At 36.5% G+C, this 17,513-nt stretch overlaps 2 protein-coding genes across 2 annotated transcripts in view; one reads left to right on the top strand and one right to left on the bottom strand.

The window, feature by feature from the left end:
• Positions 1-6,875, top strand: part of DNAH11 (dynein axonemal heavy chain 11) — a 176,462-nt gene extending 169,587 nt beyond the window's left edge. Inside the window, exons 77-82 of the mRNA XM_032235831.1 lie at positions 2,494-2,736; positions 3,772-3,954; positions 4,104-4,219; positions 4,628-4,740; positions 5,723-5,863; positions 6,628-6,875. Coding sequence (XP_032091722.1) covers positions 2,494-2,736; positions 3,772-3,954; positions 4,104-4,219; positions 4,628-4,740; positions 5,723-5,863; positions 6,628-6,875 — 1,044 coding nt within the window. The remainder of the gene's footprint in view (positions 1-2,493; positions 2,737-3,771; positions 3,955-4,103; positions 4,220-4,627; positions 4,741-5,722; positions 5,864-6,627) is intronic.
• Positions 6,876-8,177: 1,302 nt separating this feature from the next.
• Positions 8,178-17,045, bottom strand: CDCA7L (cell division cycle associated 7 like). The gene is made up of 8 exons (XM_032235832.1): positions 16,914-17,045; positions 15,575-15,886; positions 14,958-15,017; positions 11,745-11,915; positions 10,646-10,774; positions 9,673-9,822; positions 9,192-9,328; positions 8,178-8,211 (listed from the first exon to the last, which is right to left on the bottom strand). Exons 1-8 carry the CDS (start codon positions 17,043-17,045, stop codon positions 8,178-8,180), a joined length of 1,125 nt encoding a protein of 374 aa, XP_032091723.1.
• Positions 17,046-17,513: the final 468 nt, after the last annotated feature.

Below are 17,513 nucleotides of genomic sequence, written 5' to 3' on the forward strand. Positions count from 1 at the left end.
GATGAACCTGAAAGAAATGATGGAAATTAGATGCCTTTGGTTAACCAAGCTTGAATATGGGTCTATTTAAATATTCCAAAACAGAATAATATATTTTGGTTTAATTGGACAATGGTCTCTCCCCCATAATCCATGAAACAAAAATTCCTTCAATGACAGGCAAACATAAAGAAAGGTCTAGAACTGCAGCATTTCCTATGCATTTGTTGCTCTCGTGTTAAACCTTCACCTAATTGAGATGATCAAAAAAATGAGAGGGATACGGTTGTATACTGTAGTTTCAGCATGTTCTATCTGGAATATTAGGCATATTTGGGGGGCAGAAGCTTCTCTGCTTTAGGATTATGGATAAATTATGTCATATGTATATCCATAGAAAATGTATGTACAAGCAGTACCATAAAAAAACAAATAAATGCTGAGCATCTAGGCAAACTCTGAAGTGTTCTGTGAGGAAAATAGTTGGTAAGACTAATCAAAAATTTATGTTCTACTTTTCAAGAGGGAGCTGAAAGTGGCATACGTAGTGCTCCTTGCTCATAACAGTTTACCTCATAACAATCATGTATGGTAGGCTAATAAGAGAATGAGTTGCCTAAAATTCCCTGAGAGATGGGCACCTCTATTCCTAATCTAAGAAAAGAAACAGAAATATTGGCTTGACATTTTAATGTTTAAAGCTTTCCTCCTTTCAACAGCTAAAGTTGTTCCATTTTTGTGGTCTTGGATTTTCAAATACCCTTCCATTAATTAATTAATTTGTTAATTATTAATTTGCAGGATTTACATTGCTGCCTATCACGTATAATGTTTCTAGGCGCCTCACAACAAACCATACAAACAGTTAATAAAAAAATATATTTCCCTCCAGGCCTGGCCAACAGTCTTGCAGCTCAGTCCCTATCCTAACTCAATGTTTTGGGGAAAGACAGATCGTCCTAGTCATTTGGAAAGCTAAAAGGGTAGAATCACTTAGATTTGAGGTGTGAGACTGTTCTAAAGGACTAGAGTGGCCACTGAGAAGGTGTGACTCTGAGGTCCCATCAAGTGGCAACATTTAAGGAAAAGAATCTGCAGCGGGCCCTTATCATGAATGATGAAGATGGAAATAAGGATACCATAACAAAACAAGTTTCCTATATATGAGGCTGTCATGCCTGTACTGTAAAGTATTCTTCATTGGTGAAGAAAACACATCAGTGAGCTACAAGAGAGAAATGAGATATTACATCAAAAGGGAATAGCCTTATCCCTCATTACAACCACCAGATGACATATCCATTTCTTCAGGAATCTTGTAAACATGAGAACTGAGTTAGAAAAGCATAAGGTAGTTTTCCCATCTCAGAAACTATTTGATGAATGGGCTTCAATTGTCAAAATTTTCAGCAATACCCATGCTGGCTGGATTGATCTAGATATTGATCACATGAAGGAACTCAGAGTAGGACTGGCCGGTATAAAGGAATATTTGAGCTGCTTGCAATTTACAGTGGTGCATGGATAAACAGCTAGAACCATGGGCAATCTATTGGAAGGAAACCATTACAGGGTCTCATTTTGTTAATCTTTGATATTTCAAAAATCTAATATTGTTCAGTGCATATTGAATTTTGTTTAAAATGTGACAGTGTAGACAGTAGTTCTCAATTTTTTCTTCATCATGGACCCCCTTTGTGTGTCCACTGACCATGGCTACAGATCACCAAGACTTAAGATTTAAATCATAATCTTTCTTCAACACTTTGTGGACCACCTGTGATGATATCATGGCCCCTTAGGGGGTCTGTGAACCACAGGCTGAGAACCACTGGAGTAGACTGTTATGTATCTAATTAATCCACATGAATAATAACTCCTATTGTCATAAATTGGAAAGAAGTAGATAACTACATGTATACTGATGAGATATTCTTCAAAAGCTTTTGCTTACTTAAGATGGCTCACTGAAGGTTGATATGTAGATTGAGGCAGCTTGCTTAAAATAAAATTTGCAATAGTAAAGCAGGGAATGAACTGTTCTTATGCTTGTAAAAGGATTGGGATTAAAACTTATTTCTTTTTTTATTCTGTAGGAGTAATTAATATATCAATAAGTATATAGAAGAAAACCATCAGATAACTTACTTTTTCAAAGTGGACATTGCTATGATATAGTCAGTTTTCTGCATTTGTTGCTCAAAGCTAGATAAACATCAATCTAAATGTATATTTTACTAAACACTATTTTAAAATATTAGGATTAATTTGCATTTAAACAAGGTATGTAAGCTATATAGATAAAATGTGTCCTAAGGCAGCTGTATAGAACATATGTAGTGGTATGATCATAAATTATGTAAAAGACTGACAAATGTGGAAAAAATATCTCATTAAAATCTGTTAATGCATAATAATTTTCCTATGACAGAATTTTACACTTTCAGTGGCAGTATCTCAAAGTATTGAATTGACATTTCCTAAAGATGAAAAACACTCTTTTTCTAATCACAGCTTGAAGGAGATTTTGCTTTGGCTCCTGGTTTCCCATCTCCTCCCAATCTGGATTATATTGGCTACCACAAGTACATTGATGAAATGTTGCCCACAGAAAGTCCTACATTGTATGGGCTCCATCCTAATGCCGAGATAGATTTCTTAACAGTTCTGTCTGATAACCTATTCAAAACTCTGCTGGAAATGCAACCCAGAAATCTACTTGCTGGAGAAATTATAGGACAGTCATTAGAAGAAAAGGTGAGACTGTTGAGTTTCACTAATGTTTACTCCATAACACCTTCACAGAACCGGAATAATTCATAATTTTAATGGTATCAAAATTAAAACTTTGTTCCTCATGAACATAAATGTTTGACAAGTAGGAACATAAGAATTGCACAAAGTATTCCAAATAGAGAAGAATTTGTTTTAGTCCATGCCCAAATGGAAACATTTATTTCAGTTATTTCCATCCATATTGAATTGAATTCTTTATTGCCAAGTGTGATTGGACGCACAAGGAATTTGTCTTTTGTGCATATGCTCTTAGTGTACATAAAATGAAAGATACATTAATCGCAAATCATAAGGTACAACACTTAATGATAGTCATGGGGTACAAATAAGCAATCAAATCATACTAAGAAACAATATAAATCATAAAGATACAAGCAACAAAGTTACAGTCGTACAGTCATAAGTGGGAGGAGATAGGTGATAGGAACAATGAGAACATTAATAGTAATGCAGACTTAATTAGTAAATAGTTTGACAGTGTTGAGGGAATTATTTGTATGGAATGAAGCAGAAGCAGTGGGGAGAAGGGGGTGGCATGGAGACAGGAAGAAAAAGTCATGGACATTGATAATGGTTCAAAGGAGATAGAAAAAGGAAGACTTTGAGAGATTAGGTAGACCACACCAGGAACAGCTGAGGGAAGGAAGAACAACAAGGGCAGTTAACACAACTAACCTTCATGGCCCAATAAAACCAACTCTAATTTTGTTTTATTTGAACAACCAAAATATTTTGGTTTTTTTCCTATGCTGAATTACAGTTAATTCCATCAGTTTAGCAGAAACTCTGGATTGTGATATTCTGATCTGAATTTGAAACAAAATGCATTTTCTGTTTCAGGCTTATCCCAAATGACAAACAATATCTATAACAATATCTGTATTTTTTATGCACTGCTCAGCATGTTCAACACATATTCCAACCAGTGCTTGCTTTATAGAGCATGATAAATGTAAACAAAATGCATACCTGATAATGTTACTTTGCATTTATAAGGTGAAAAATGTACTGGATGAAATTTTGGAAAAGCTGCCGGAAGAATTTAATTTATCTGAGATTATGCAAAAGTCTGCTATACGAAGCCCATATATTCTTGTGTGTTTTCAAGAATGTGAAAGAATGAATATTCTCATTAGAGAGATACGGCGATCAATAAAACAATTAGACCTTGGATTAAAAGTAAGGAATATATTGCATTATTTTTATTAAATTTATTTGCTGCCTACCTTACCATGGGATGCTCTCTATATACATGTACTATGAAGGGTAAAAATGAATCTTAAACTGGGATTGTAAATTTAAATGTTTCTTTTGGTTCAAATTTCTAGGGTGAGCTGACATTTTCGTCTAGTATGGAAACTTTACAATCATCGCTGTTCTATGACCAGGTACCAGATGCATGGTCAAGTCTGGCTTACCCGTCTACTTACAGTCTTGCACAATGGTAAACATGTCTTTAAGGAATGGACCTGTTTAGTTACATTATAAATCATAAACTGTATTTTTAAAATACAGTTAAAAAAAAAGCATTATTTAAATTTCAAAAATCTCTTTGAGCCTTAAAATGAGCAAAATTACCTAAGTATGATTTTGCATGCCCTATGACATTTTTTAAGTCTCAAAATTTAAAAGATGAAGAGTTTCTAGAATTTCTATATCATGTATTCATCTGTCCTAAATTAGCATATATTTTCTTGTTTATTAGATGCTTTGTATGCAACAGGCTACTCCATGATCTACTACCAATAATCAATAATATATGTGTTAAAGTGATATAAATTATATAATGCAAATTATTCCCCAAATTTATTTCTTATGCATCTGTGTTTACCATTGCTATATTTTTATTCAGGTTTAATGGCCTTCTTTTGCGATGCCGAGAACTTGATACCTGGACACAAGATCTTGTACTTCCTGCAGTAGTGTGGCTTTCGGGTTTCTTCAATCCAGAATCTTTTTTGACCGGTATGTTAATATTGATTCATGATATTTAAATGTCAAGCAAAACATGCTGTATAATAGTTTTAGCTACAGTTTTAAAATAATTTTGAAGAATTTTTTTACAGCTAGTTTCCTTTAAATTTCACAAAGTTCAAACGTCACAAATTATGTCACGTAGTGAGTAGGCAGCCATAAGCATCAATTGACTGAGCAAGTGACCTAATGTATGAATGAACACAATTTATTTAAAAGCTTATCAAAAGCTCAGGTGATGGAAATCCAACTGACAGACAATACATGACACACTGACATGCTGAACAGGCTTGTGTCCACTTTACTTTTCTCAGGAGTGGAAAAGTAGTGTGATTTCTAATAATGTATGAAAAGTCACATAGGTACATATAGGTCAGATAAACATTTGATGCTAAACGATATTATGTCTTAGGTGTCATACAAATTGCATCTAGAGAATCGAATTTTTACTAGGGAAACAGCGAAGTATCAGAAGCTATTTCAGCATTAAAAATACATTCATTTGCAATGGCTTCTTAAAAATGACCTTCAGTGCCAAGACAAATGTAACTTTTTAAATGCCTTAAATTACATGAAATTAACTTTTTGTTAATAAATCTGGATTTATTTCTACAAAGTTGGATTAAATATTTTTTCCTCAAGAATAATGTTCTGTTTTTCCCATATTTACATGGCCCTCTTAGCTATTGAAAGCAAGCTTGGTGTAGTATTAAGGCAACAGGCTAGAAATTGGGAGATCATGAGTTCCAGTCCCAGCTTAGGCATAAAGCTAGATGCCTTACCTTGAGCCAGTAGCTTCCCCTCAACCCTAGCAAGGAAGCAAACAAAAAACAAAAAAACACCCCACCCTGTCAAAAAAAGAGAGATTTGTCTAGGTAGGCTCTAAGAATTGGACATAGAGGGATGGAAAATATCCATAGCAATAAGTATGCAGCTCATAAAATAAGTTGTATTATTCATCTCTTCTTGAAAGCCATTATGCAAACTACAGCAAGAAAAAACAACTGGTCTCTGGATAAGATGTGCTTGACAACTGATGTTACCAAAAAGAGTAGAGAAGATTATGGTCATCCACCAAGAGAAGGTGCATATATTTTTGGACTTTACATGGAAGGTAAGTTTATTAAATTTCTGTATTAGCTATGTATGATCTAGTTAGAGGACACACCTGTAAAAATTGATTCAATATCAGACCAATCAAAAAGAAGTATATTTTATTGAATCAGTGAAAAGTGTAGCAAGCTTTCTGATTACGCGCAGTCCTGGACTTAACGATCCCAATAGGGATCAGACCTTCCAATTTAATTAACCCAACCCAATACTTTATGAATTTGCTTTGCTGTTTCATTAAGCAACTCACTGTGGTCATTAAGCGAATCACATAGCTTTTAAGCAAATTCAGCTTCCCCCATTAACTATGCTTTTTGGAAGTCCTCTGGGAAGGTTATAAATGATAACGTGACTCTGGGACAAGGCAACAACTGCGAATGCATGTCAGTTTGCCAAGCACTTTAATTTTGATTGTGTGACTTGAAGGGAAGGCCTAAGTGTGAGGATCATAATGCCACTTTTTTCAGAACCATCCTTATTTTGAATGGTTAAACCAATGGTCATTAGACAAAGGCTACCTACATTTAAAAAAAAATGGTGTTCACTAAATAACAATACTAAATGAAGCACAATGGAGTATTCTGTACTTGCTGCTAAAAATTTTTTAAATGTATGTTATCTTTTCAACAGCAAGCCCTATTATTTGTAAAAATAATACAGAATATCAGTAGGATTTCAGGCATACAGCAGAGCACATGAATTGTGATTAATATTCTACCTACATGCTTTTGCCCTGCAGAAGTTAATACGTGTATTTCTTGGCTGCAGGAGCAAGATGGGACATGCAAGCAGGAGTCGTAGCTGAAGCTCATTTGAAGGACCTGACTCCGATGCTGCCAGTCATCTTTGTCAGAGCAATTCCGGTAGAGAGGCAAGAAACCAAGAACATATACAAATGCCCAGTTTATAAAACTAAACTTAGAGGACCCACCTATACATGGACTTTTAACTTAAAAACTAAAGAAAAGCCATCCAAGTGGGTGCTTGCAGGAGTAGCCTTGCTTTTGGAAGTTTAGCAATATACTTGCAGGCACACATTTTTCTCACTTACAAGGCATTCACACATTAAATCATGTATATCTCTATTTGAAATGACCACAGACAACCTTAAAGATAATGCTTTTATTGAATACTTGTCTATATTTACAGTACTTTGCATAGAAACAGTATATATGTACAAGTGAACATGCAAAGGATTAAGTCACTGAGAGATACATCTTACATATGTAATATGCAGATAAACCTTTAGTTCACCCCCCCTTCACCTGAGGGAATAACATTTCAAGTTTCCATAAATGGCCCCAACTCAAACAGGACTTGTATGTATGCTGTAAGACCAATGCAAGTTATTTTTAAAGTCACTTGTATGTTCTGTTTTGCATAGTAAAAGCAAAAAGTGAGTACCTATGTAATATAGATGTAATCAAAAACTTAAAATATCTTAATTATAGCCAGAGAATAAAATATGTTAACTATGATAACTACTTTAACTGGAGTGCAAAAATATAGAAAATTATAATTTTGTAGGAAAAACTTATAGAACTCTTAACGCTGCTGCCACCTAGTGACCTTCTGTATTTTTGCAGCCTAAAAAATACAGAAGAAATGTGCAGTTTTCTTCCATTTAACATTAACAAATAATAATAATAATGAAAATAAACATGAAGTAAATAGTAGCCTAACTTAGTCATTTATGAATATGAAAACAGTCAACACCATGCCTGATGTGCAAAGACCTATATAATGTTGTTCTTGCTATTTATCCTGTGAAATTCTTGGCCATACATTCAACTTTAAATCCAACGGAATGACAAATTTCAACAAATATATATTAGAACCAGATGGTCTTTCAAAAACAAAATGTCAGTTTAAGGAGCACGTTTTCCTGGACTTTTATTACTGTTTCAGAAGTTGTTCTACTGCAAATTAGAATAAACAGTGGTTTGGACTGCTTGTCTTCAGAAGTTTAAAGTCTGACATAAATTGCAAAGTCAACTTACCATTTTATTACTTTTACTAAATATTTTACTATTAATATTTCTAAATATTTTATAATTTTATTTCTAAACTAAGTCTATAAAGAAAAATATTTTTAAACAGTAGATCATTTTATTATATGCAGGAAAATATTGCTGTTCCCAATATTAACAGCCTTTTTCCATAGAAATATTTAATAAATCAAAAGTGGTTATTCCACATTTCTGAAATTATTTAAACTTAATGATTATAAATGAAAGTTCAAGATTTAAATTTTTAACTAATATAAGTATATACATAAATCACCAAAATCAGAGTTTGCACTGGTGTCTTGAGTATTTTCACTCATTTCCATTACCATGAAGCATTGGCATGCTGCAATAAAGAAGAAAAAGAAAAATGTTTAGAGTTTAAGAAAGAGAATGTGACTATTACAAACTCTATTTCAAAGAGCTATAATACCACCAATTGTATTGTTCCAGCTTCCAATGTAAATAGTAAGTCACGACCTTTATAAGAAAAAAGCAAAACTATTGAATGCATTTACAAAATTATTTTACAAAATTATTTTTCAAAATTAAAAGTCTCTTAATTTTGGCAAAGATATTGGACAGGGTGTTAGAATATTTAGAAGGAATGTTTTATTAAGGGTCAGAGGCCATGTCTCACTTTCTTAAAGATTCACTGAACTTACTCTTCACTGTTTGTAGGCTTTAAAAGTAGCTTATCCACGCAAATCATTCTTATTAGACAAATATATTCTCAGAAAATGTAAGATACCCTGGCATGGGAGGAAAGCAATTACTTATAGGGGATTATGTGAGGATGGAATTGGATGAATGGGAAAGGAGAAACTGACTGTGACGTATATTAATCTGGGCTGGAAGAAAATAGTCTTTGCCACCACTCACCTAACAGTTGCTGCCATTGCTCTTGGATAAAGAACTTAACCTCATTCAGTTGCCTAGTAGGATATTTTTTTTAATTTCAGTTCAGAATGGACTAAACAAGGAATATAAATATTCCAACAAGTATATACTGTAAAGTAATCATAAGATCAGCTAAGCAAAATTATTACTTGTGAAACTGCATGACTGCATACTTCGTGAAAAATCTATATCAACACAAAGCCAAACTCACTGTCTACCCCAAAAGATAGCTTGGCATTGGGGAGGGGGGCAAATGAGAGAAGCAGTAGGTATGCCACCCTGAAGAAAGGATGGAATATAAATCTAAATAAATAAAAGTAAAATAAACATAGCAAGTTGGATTGTTATATACAGTGATTTCTTAGAACTGACAAAATTGGAAATACTGATACAAACCACTCTATAAAAATTTAGGTATAAGCTTACCTTTCAAGATACTCCTTCACACTGCTATAGCCGTAAAGCTTTGCCAGGTGGATAAGTGTTCCAGTGGCACAGTAACCATCACGCTTGCGGCAGGAGCTGCAGTTACATACTCCGCGGCAAGGAGGGCACAACCACTCCTTAAAAATGGGAGAAGAGAATTAGTTCACCTTATATGTTATCACCTAAGTGTGGGAACCAGAAAGTGAGCAGCTGCATAAAGATACAGTGTTGCATGCTTCTGAAGCCATGTATAGTAAAAGTAAAACAATCAGATCACCAATAGCTTCATTGTATCTCCCATTTCATTACCCAACAATTCAAGCAACTAGAGCAGTGTTTCTCAACCTTGGCAACTTGAAGATGTCCGGACTTCAACTCCCAGAATTCCCCAGCCAGCAAATGCTGGCTGGGGAATTCTGGGAGTTGAAGTCCGGACATCTTCAAGTTGCCAAGGTTGAGAAACACTGAACTAGAGACTTACTGGATTCAGAAGTGCTACTTTCACATCTTCTCCATAGCGATTACGGAGACATGGTCCACAGAACTGTCCCCGCACACCGACACAGTCTTCATTATGACAGATGGTTTTTGTATCCAATGTCTTTTGGCGGCACTGATGGCATGTGGTTCCCTAATAGTGGGACAAATGATAATAATATTTTTAGAAAGCTACTTCTGATACATATGAAGATAAATATGGTGCTTTTCATCAACCTATTATTCTGATAAAGAATTTAACAAATTGCTATTATCCCAAAACACAGATAATTATACATTTTTGTTGCTAGAATATTAAGAAGCTTTTTCACAACTCCCAATACAAATGCATGTTTCAAACAAGGCAAGATGAATTAGCTAATACATTGAACTAGAGTGGAAAACCAATTTATAAAATGGAATTTGAAAAGCCTGCTACTCTATTGGTTCTGCAAAGCTGTAACAATATTTCAGGTTTTACAAGAAAGCAAAACTAAAACCAGCCCAAACTTAATCTAATGCTCACACTCCTTTCATTCTGGAGAGACAACTATTATGGAAAAATTAGCATTGTAAGTAATTCCAAACTTCTTCTTCTTTGCTTAAATTCCTGGAAAATATTTACTTCTTTTTTGAGGCAGGCACTTCTGCTAATACCTTGACAAGATAAATAATTTATTGGTAGTTATTTTACTGTCTGTGTTCTAGGAATTGTCAGTATAATTATAGACTGTAATTAAAATATTAAATACTTCACAGTACACCATGACAGTAGGGAAGATTAACCGTGTTCATGGGAAGGTGAAAGAACAAGTAATTCAACCAGTATAAATAATACTGTGGCAGCTGGATCATTATAGAAATGTAAAGATATCTCAAGAACATTGTGTACATAAATAGGGTAAAAAACTGATTTGATCTAAAACATTGCATTCAAGTATGTCAAACTAAGCAAATTTATAAAGAAAATAACCTACCCAAATCTTATGGTGGATTTTGTCTTTATTATTAAATGCAGTTTGTTCTAATTCTTCATTTGTTACGACAACTGATCGAAGTCCTGTGATTCTTACCATTTTTCTTTTTTTCGGCGATCCTAAAATATGCTATAAGAAAAATTCACCATCTCTAAATCAAATGCAGCTTCAAACTCTGTATTCAACTTGTGGACTTGCAGTCTAATAGATTATCCACTAAAATATTTATATTTTTAATATGTAATGTTTATGCTTCTTTTGAGAGTAAGCCATTTTAAAGAATTATCTAGTACTATAAAATCATCTATTATATTTAATTATAAATTGTTTCTTGAACTATAAAATTTAGATTTCATTAATTTACTATATATTTATTCTTTTTATAAGTAGCTTTTCCGTTTTCTTCCTTGACTTATTTTTTCTGAAAATGTAATCCCCCCCCTCTAATCGACTGTATACTACAATTCAATAATTGCAGCATGCAAATATTGCAAAAAATATTTTTTATTTTATGAAACTTATGAAATGGTAAATGGAAGAATTAAGTGCAATTCATTTGTATTTTCTGCTTTTTATAGATTGTTCTCCTGCCAAATCCAAAAATTCATTTTGTTTCCTTTTATACATCACCCATTTAAATCCTGACATGGTTAGCACATTTTAAATAGAAAAATCTGAAAATAGCATATTCAAATTTCCAGAGACAATTTAGTGAAATTGCTTCTGGATCAGAATAGACAATGTGCCTTCCTCAATATAATTGGACTATCCTTAACCTTCAAATGGTCCAAATAGTTTACCACTTTAATCCAAAGTCTACTGCAGTAAAAATATTGTGATTGGAACTATGAACCACAAGACTTGCTACTCATTACAAGGACCAGGATAGACATTAGACTAGAGGTATTATGCACGGCCATGCCCACCCGTTTTAGCAAAGGGTGGCGGGAAGTCACAATATGTCAGGTGACCACATGTGTTTGATACCCTTGCACTAGGCTTTTCACTTAAACGTTTAGCTCATGCTTGGTAAGTTCCATCCTTACTACTTGCTAATTACTCTGTTAAAATAAACCCAAAACATAATTTTGGTATGTACCTCATTTAGTTTTCTCTTCATTAAGTTGTGATATGTTTCATTATCAACCCATTGCATAGGTGGGTTTCTTTCCACAGCAAAGTTTTCTGGGGGCCGAGCACTCCTCATTGGGTTAGCTCGACGCTGTATTGTGTCTCTTGAAGATCTTGTCCTTAGTACTTTCTTCCGTTTCTAAAACAAAAGAGAGAGAGAGATTTTCTTTATGAAGATGTAGCTTGAAGCAGTAGCTTATCATGGTCACTTTGTTCAATCCACTTCAAATTCTTTTTTTAATTGACTTTTATGGCACACTGCTAATCCCTACACAATTTGGGAGAGTATGTAACAAGATCAGATAAATATTTGGATAAAATTAGTGGAAAATTTGGACATAATTCCTACCAACTTTAATTTCAGAATTGCTCCTTGCTCCTACGGAAGCAAGCATCCAAAGGAATGAAACATAGCCCTACCATTTTCCCCGTTTTGTTGTACTTAAATATTGTTATTATTAGGCAACTAGAACACTCTACAACATACCGTATATACTCGAGTATAGGCCGACCCGAATATAAGCCGAGGCACCTAATTTCACCACAAAAAACTGGAAAAGTTATTGACTCAAGTATAAGCCTAGGGTGGGAAATGCAGCAGCTACCGATAAATTTCAAAAATAAAAATAGATACCAATAATGCCATTGCCCATTGAATAACATATACAGCCTGCCTGTGCCCATTAAATATACAGTAGCCATTGTAAAAATTTGCTCTGCATAACAAATTATTATCACACAATACCGGTGTATTCAATGAAATACTTCACTCACCTCATGATGCTGATGTCCCGCTGTGATGATGATGTCCCGCCTCCTATGACACACGGCACAGTGATTCCTATCATTGGATCACTGTACCAGAGGAGGTGGGACATCGCTATGTGGCTGCTTGCCATAACAAGGAGGAGGTGGGACATCGTTGCAGAGCGGCAGGAGGGGGAGGAAGGGGAATCGTAAGATAGCCCTGCATTACATTAGAACGTGAGGAGGGGGGATGGTGCGGTGCACGTTGCGCGGCAAACTGACACAGAGGGAGGGGAAACTCAGGGGCGCTGGGCCATTCACGAGCGTCATCCAGCGGCATGGCCCGCCCCTTTTTCTCCTCCATTTCAGGCAAATTTTTCACTGACTCGAGTATAAGCCGAGGCGGCTTTTTTCAGCTCAAAAAGTGGGCTGAAAAACTAGGCTTATACTTGAGTATATACAGTACTTCTTTACCGGTGTTGCAGTATATCAACATCAAAAGAGCACTGGCTAAGATTTATAGTGTTAAATAGTTACTGAATTGGTCAAAGAGGTGCACAAAATTGTGAAAAACTACTATATCTTTTGGAGTATAAGACACAGCAAGATTTTGAATAGGTAAATTTCTTAAAAAAAAAATTTTTTTGCCGTCCCCAGCCCCCAGGAGCCCTCTGCAGGCCTCCCAAACCCTCCGAAAACTAAGGCATGCAGAGAGTTTGGGAGGCTTGCAAAGTGCTTCTGAAGGCTGGGAAGGGCAAAAATGTGATCTTCCTAAAGGGTAAGGCTTTTATCAATCTCAAATCCACTTTTCTTTACCCCTCCCCATGACAGGGCAGAATTAAACAGATCTCTCCATGCTTTATTTTTTTCCCTCTGACCAGCAACCAAGGCCCAAGGAACAGCAGTCAGATCGCTTCTTCTCTTCAGTGAGAACATTGAACTGCTGCTTGACCAGGAACGGCCCATTGGGCGAGGAGGGGATGGGGATCCCTTCCATTTGGATTAAAAGTTCCTCGTGGTGGTGCTTGAGTGGCAAAAGGGAAGTCCAACCTGGCAAGGTTGCCTCCTTGAAAAACTAGGCTTGTTCACAGCCCTCTTCGCAACCCCGCTTCCTTAGTCTTGGGGTACCTTTTCGGGCAGGGTTTTTTGGAAGGTTCCAAGTGCAGCTTTCTTTCCCAGGTACTCAGAGGCTTTTGTATATGCCACCCTCCTCCTCCTGCAAATGGGAGGTGCCTCAGAGATGCTAGATTTCTCAGGATGCTAGATTGGGAAGTTAAAAACCTAGAATGGGATGCAATCAAGCTTGATTCAAAGACTTTGGCTTTGGATCACTGCACTGCCGCCCAAAGATGGTGTTACAGTGATCTCTGCAGAGCCCACGTCACCTGCCCCTTCTCGGGCAATTCCAGGTGGGAGAGATCGTGGCAACAGCATTTTCGGGTGGCAGCAAAGTGATCTCAGGAGCTTGATTGCAGCCCATTCCAGGTTTTTAACTTCCCAATCTAGTGTCCTGAGAAAAGCCATTTTTCCAATCAGGGAAGAAAAAGAGCATTTCAGATGACAGGCGGTTCCAAGCTGCAGGGATCATGGAGCAGCCTGGAACCACCCGCTTTTTCCTCCCTGATTGCAAAAACAGGGCAGGCATTCCTCCTGGCTAGGTCCATCTCTTGGGCAAGGAGCCAAGCCAGCAAGCCAGCAATCAGCCAGCTACCTCTGAGCTGCCTGCCCTATGCCTGTGCCTGGCTCCTGTGCCCTCACCCGACCACGCTGCCCTCTCGCTTTTCTCCCTGCCTCTCCCGGCTGACAGTGCAGACCAGGAGAAAAGAGAAGGCGAGTCTGCAGACACTGTGGAACTTGGAAGGAAAGCATTTTGAGGTTGCAATATGTGCTGGAACCACCTGCCACCTTAAACATGATTCACTTTTTTTGCCGCCGCAAATACCCTTTTTGGAATCGGGGAGAGGACTGTGGCATTGCTGCCCAAAAATTCTTTCGTTGAAAAGGCTTTGATGCAATTCCCTCGGCTGCGTCAGGAATCAGGCTCCATGGGGAAGTGAGGATTCCTCCCCCCCCCCCTCGGTTCTGGAACTACTTGAAAATGTGATGCATGGAGTGGGTGGGTGGAGTTACATTTGGAGTATAAGACGCACCCAGATTTTCACCCTCTTTTTGGGAAGAAAAAGATGTGTCTTATACTACAGTAATCTTGGTTCCTTAAGTTAGTCTGATATTTTTCATGTCTTTCTAAACAGAGTATATGTACATTTTAAAAGTTTTGTTAAATATACTAAAAGAAAAATTCTGAAAATGCAATAGTAGTGAGTTAATCCTTTCTAAGTCAAGTCTGACTGGAAGAAAAAAAGTCATAATTTTATATACTCAATCTTAGAAATGCAAAACAAATTTTTGTAAAAGGAAATGTATTCATACTTACAGTTGAAGGAGTTTCAGTTGAGGAAGATATAGCTTCTAGGTCTGCTAGTAACTGTGCAAGCTGAAATGGGAAAATGGACTTGATTTTTTCTATAAATCAAATAGTTCTTAATGGCAGTCTTATATATACACTATTTCATGATGCATTTTTAAAAATGTAAATCCCCACATTTTTAGAATAATTTTAGTAATGTATCACATAGTTTAAAAATGCACTGGTATGATTAGTTTCACTGTTCAGAATATTACAGTAAAAATTTGGAGTTAATAAATTAAGAATATTAATACATTATTCATATGGGCGTACCGGATCCTAGCCGGAGTACCGGGTACCTTTCTGGTACGGTGCTCTGGAGGGCCCGCCCACCCATGCTCCTTACCTATGCTTTATGCTTTTGGCACTTCCGCGCATGTGCATGGCACATACGGCGCCTGCGCGATGCTCCGCAGAGCAGCTGGAGCATCGTGGAGGCTTGCAGAAGTGTCATTTAACACTAGAACACATGCACGCACCATGCACGTCCATGTGGGCAACTCCAGAACCCACCACTGGTGTCAACTCATTTCTTTGTTTTTTTAACTACTAATGCCATCTAAGAATGCTGAATTAGTTCTCACCACAGCTTTATTTTCTTGTATATTCTGATCTCTCCTCGAAAGTACATTAGAGTTTTCATCTGGTGCCTCATCTGCCTCAGATTCAGAAGAAGTATCTGGATCTGCATTTCTCACATTTGTATTTTTTCTTTGTTTAGGAAAAGGAGATTCGTTGGATTGGGGGGAAGACTTTTTAGCTGATTTGTTAGGAAGCTGCATTGATCCTCGAAGTTTGAATCTTCTTTTCTTATGAGTTGAGTCAGTTTCCATTGCTTCTTCATTTTCTCCTTCCTCAGTTAGAGATGGGTTATTGTCTCGGTCTAATTCCATTGCCTAAAAAGAATGAACGAACAACCTATATTACATAGAAGTTGCACTTCCCTTCTGAAAAAGCTAATATTTTATTTCCCTTGCCTACACCAATCACATTAAAAGGTGTAATATTAACAGATCTTTAAAATATCTTGATTTTTACTTAAACAGATTCACAATTATCTGGTTTGCAACCAGTAATTTCAGATGAATTGTTCAAGTTGGCTTGGTACATAGAAAAAGAGCAAAAGGCAGATGGCTAGGATTTACATTAGACAACAGAAAATATCATAGTAAAATATTTTCAAATATAGATCCAAACAAGAGCCAGCTTACTGTGATATCTAACTAATTAATTCAAACATTCATTTAACTGAAATACTGTAACAAAAAATGCACTGCAGAAATTACAACGGTTATGTAGATAATAGCTTTAAGTCCATAATAGTGCTGTCCATATACAGCACTATTAAAACGTATTAGTAAAAAGTATTGGATTGGGCAATAAAATGCAACTGCATATTCATTGGAAGCGCACTCCATAAAGAAATAGAAATAGAACCTGCAGCTACAAAAAGAAGAAAAATTTACTTTACTTGAGATTTTTTATTGATTCTACTATATTTTAGAAAGCAATTATATAAGAAAAATAAATCAAGTTGCAATTCAGACCATGAGGTTAACAATGAATTTTATTTACTGGATGAAAATTCTGCAAAATTTGGCACAAATTGTTCCTCTACCACCATAGAGCCCTTCGTGCATGCGTGCCGGCCAGTTGTTCTCTTCTGGGTTCTGGCACATGCATGCACGCTGGCAGAAGAGCAGCTATCTGGCGCATATGTATGTGTCAGAACCTAAAAGAGAGCAACAAGCTGGTATGCATGCATGTCCAGCATGCATGTGTGCATTGGAACCGGGAAAGCACCTGGTTCCCATGCACATATGCGCCAGCCAGAGGCTCTCTTCCATGTTCTGGAGCTCCGGCATACATGCACACTCCAGTTTCGGCATATGGTGCCGAAAAGGTTAGCCATCACTATCTTACCATTCTCGATGTTCCAGGCAAGCTCTCATTCCTGTCTTCCAATGTCAACGTTTTCATAGGAATATCAAGTTGAAAACCAAGAAAATCTTCTTCATCACTTGGGGCATTAAATATTTCAGCCAATTGAAGCATCTGTCCAATTCATAAAAAAATATACAATAGTCAGCTTGAAAAAATAAGATGAAAGAAACTACCTTTGACAGAATCAATGTGATGGTCCTCTAAATGTAATATTATCTGGCCACATCTCCCTGGAATTTTAGATCACAAACTTTCTCTGCCTAACTAAAAATACCAGAAATTGAATCATGTTCTGTAAGAGTTTTTGCCTAATATAATAATAAGCCAAGATTGTGATATACCAGGGGTATCAAACTCAAGGCCCAGGGACCAGATCTGGCCCACAGGGTGCTTAGATCTGGCCTGCAGGGCCACCCTCGAAACAGCAAAGGACTGGCCCATATTTCCTCTGTCAGTGAAAATGGGTGACCCTCCCAAATGGGTAGCCCTCCTCAGGTCCATTTTCACTGGCAGAGGGTTGCAGGAGGCCATTGTAGCTGAAAATGGAGCTTGGGAGCCCATTTTCACAGGCAGAATACT

The sequence above is a fragment of the Thamnophis elegans genome, chromosome Z, assembly GCF_009769535.1.
Source record: "Thamnophis elegans isolate rThaEle1 chromosome Z, rThaEle1.pri, whole genome shotgun sequence".
In the NCBI taxonomy this organism is placed as follows: Eukaryota; Metazoa; Chordata; class Lepidosauria; order Squamata; family Colubridae; genus Thamnophis; species Thamnophis elegans.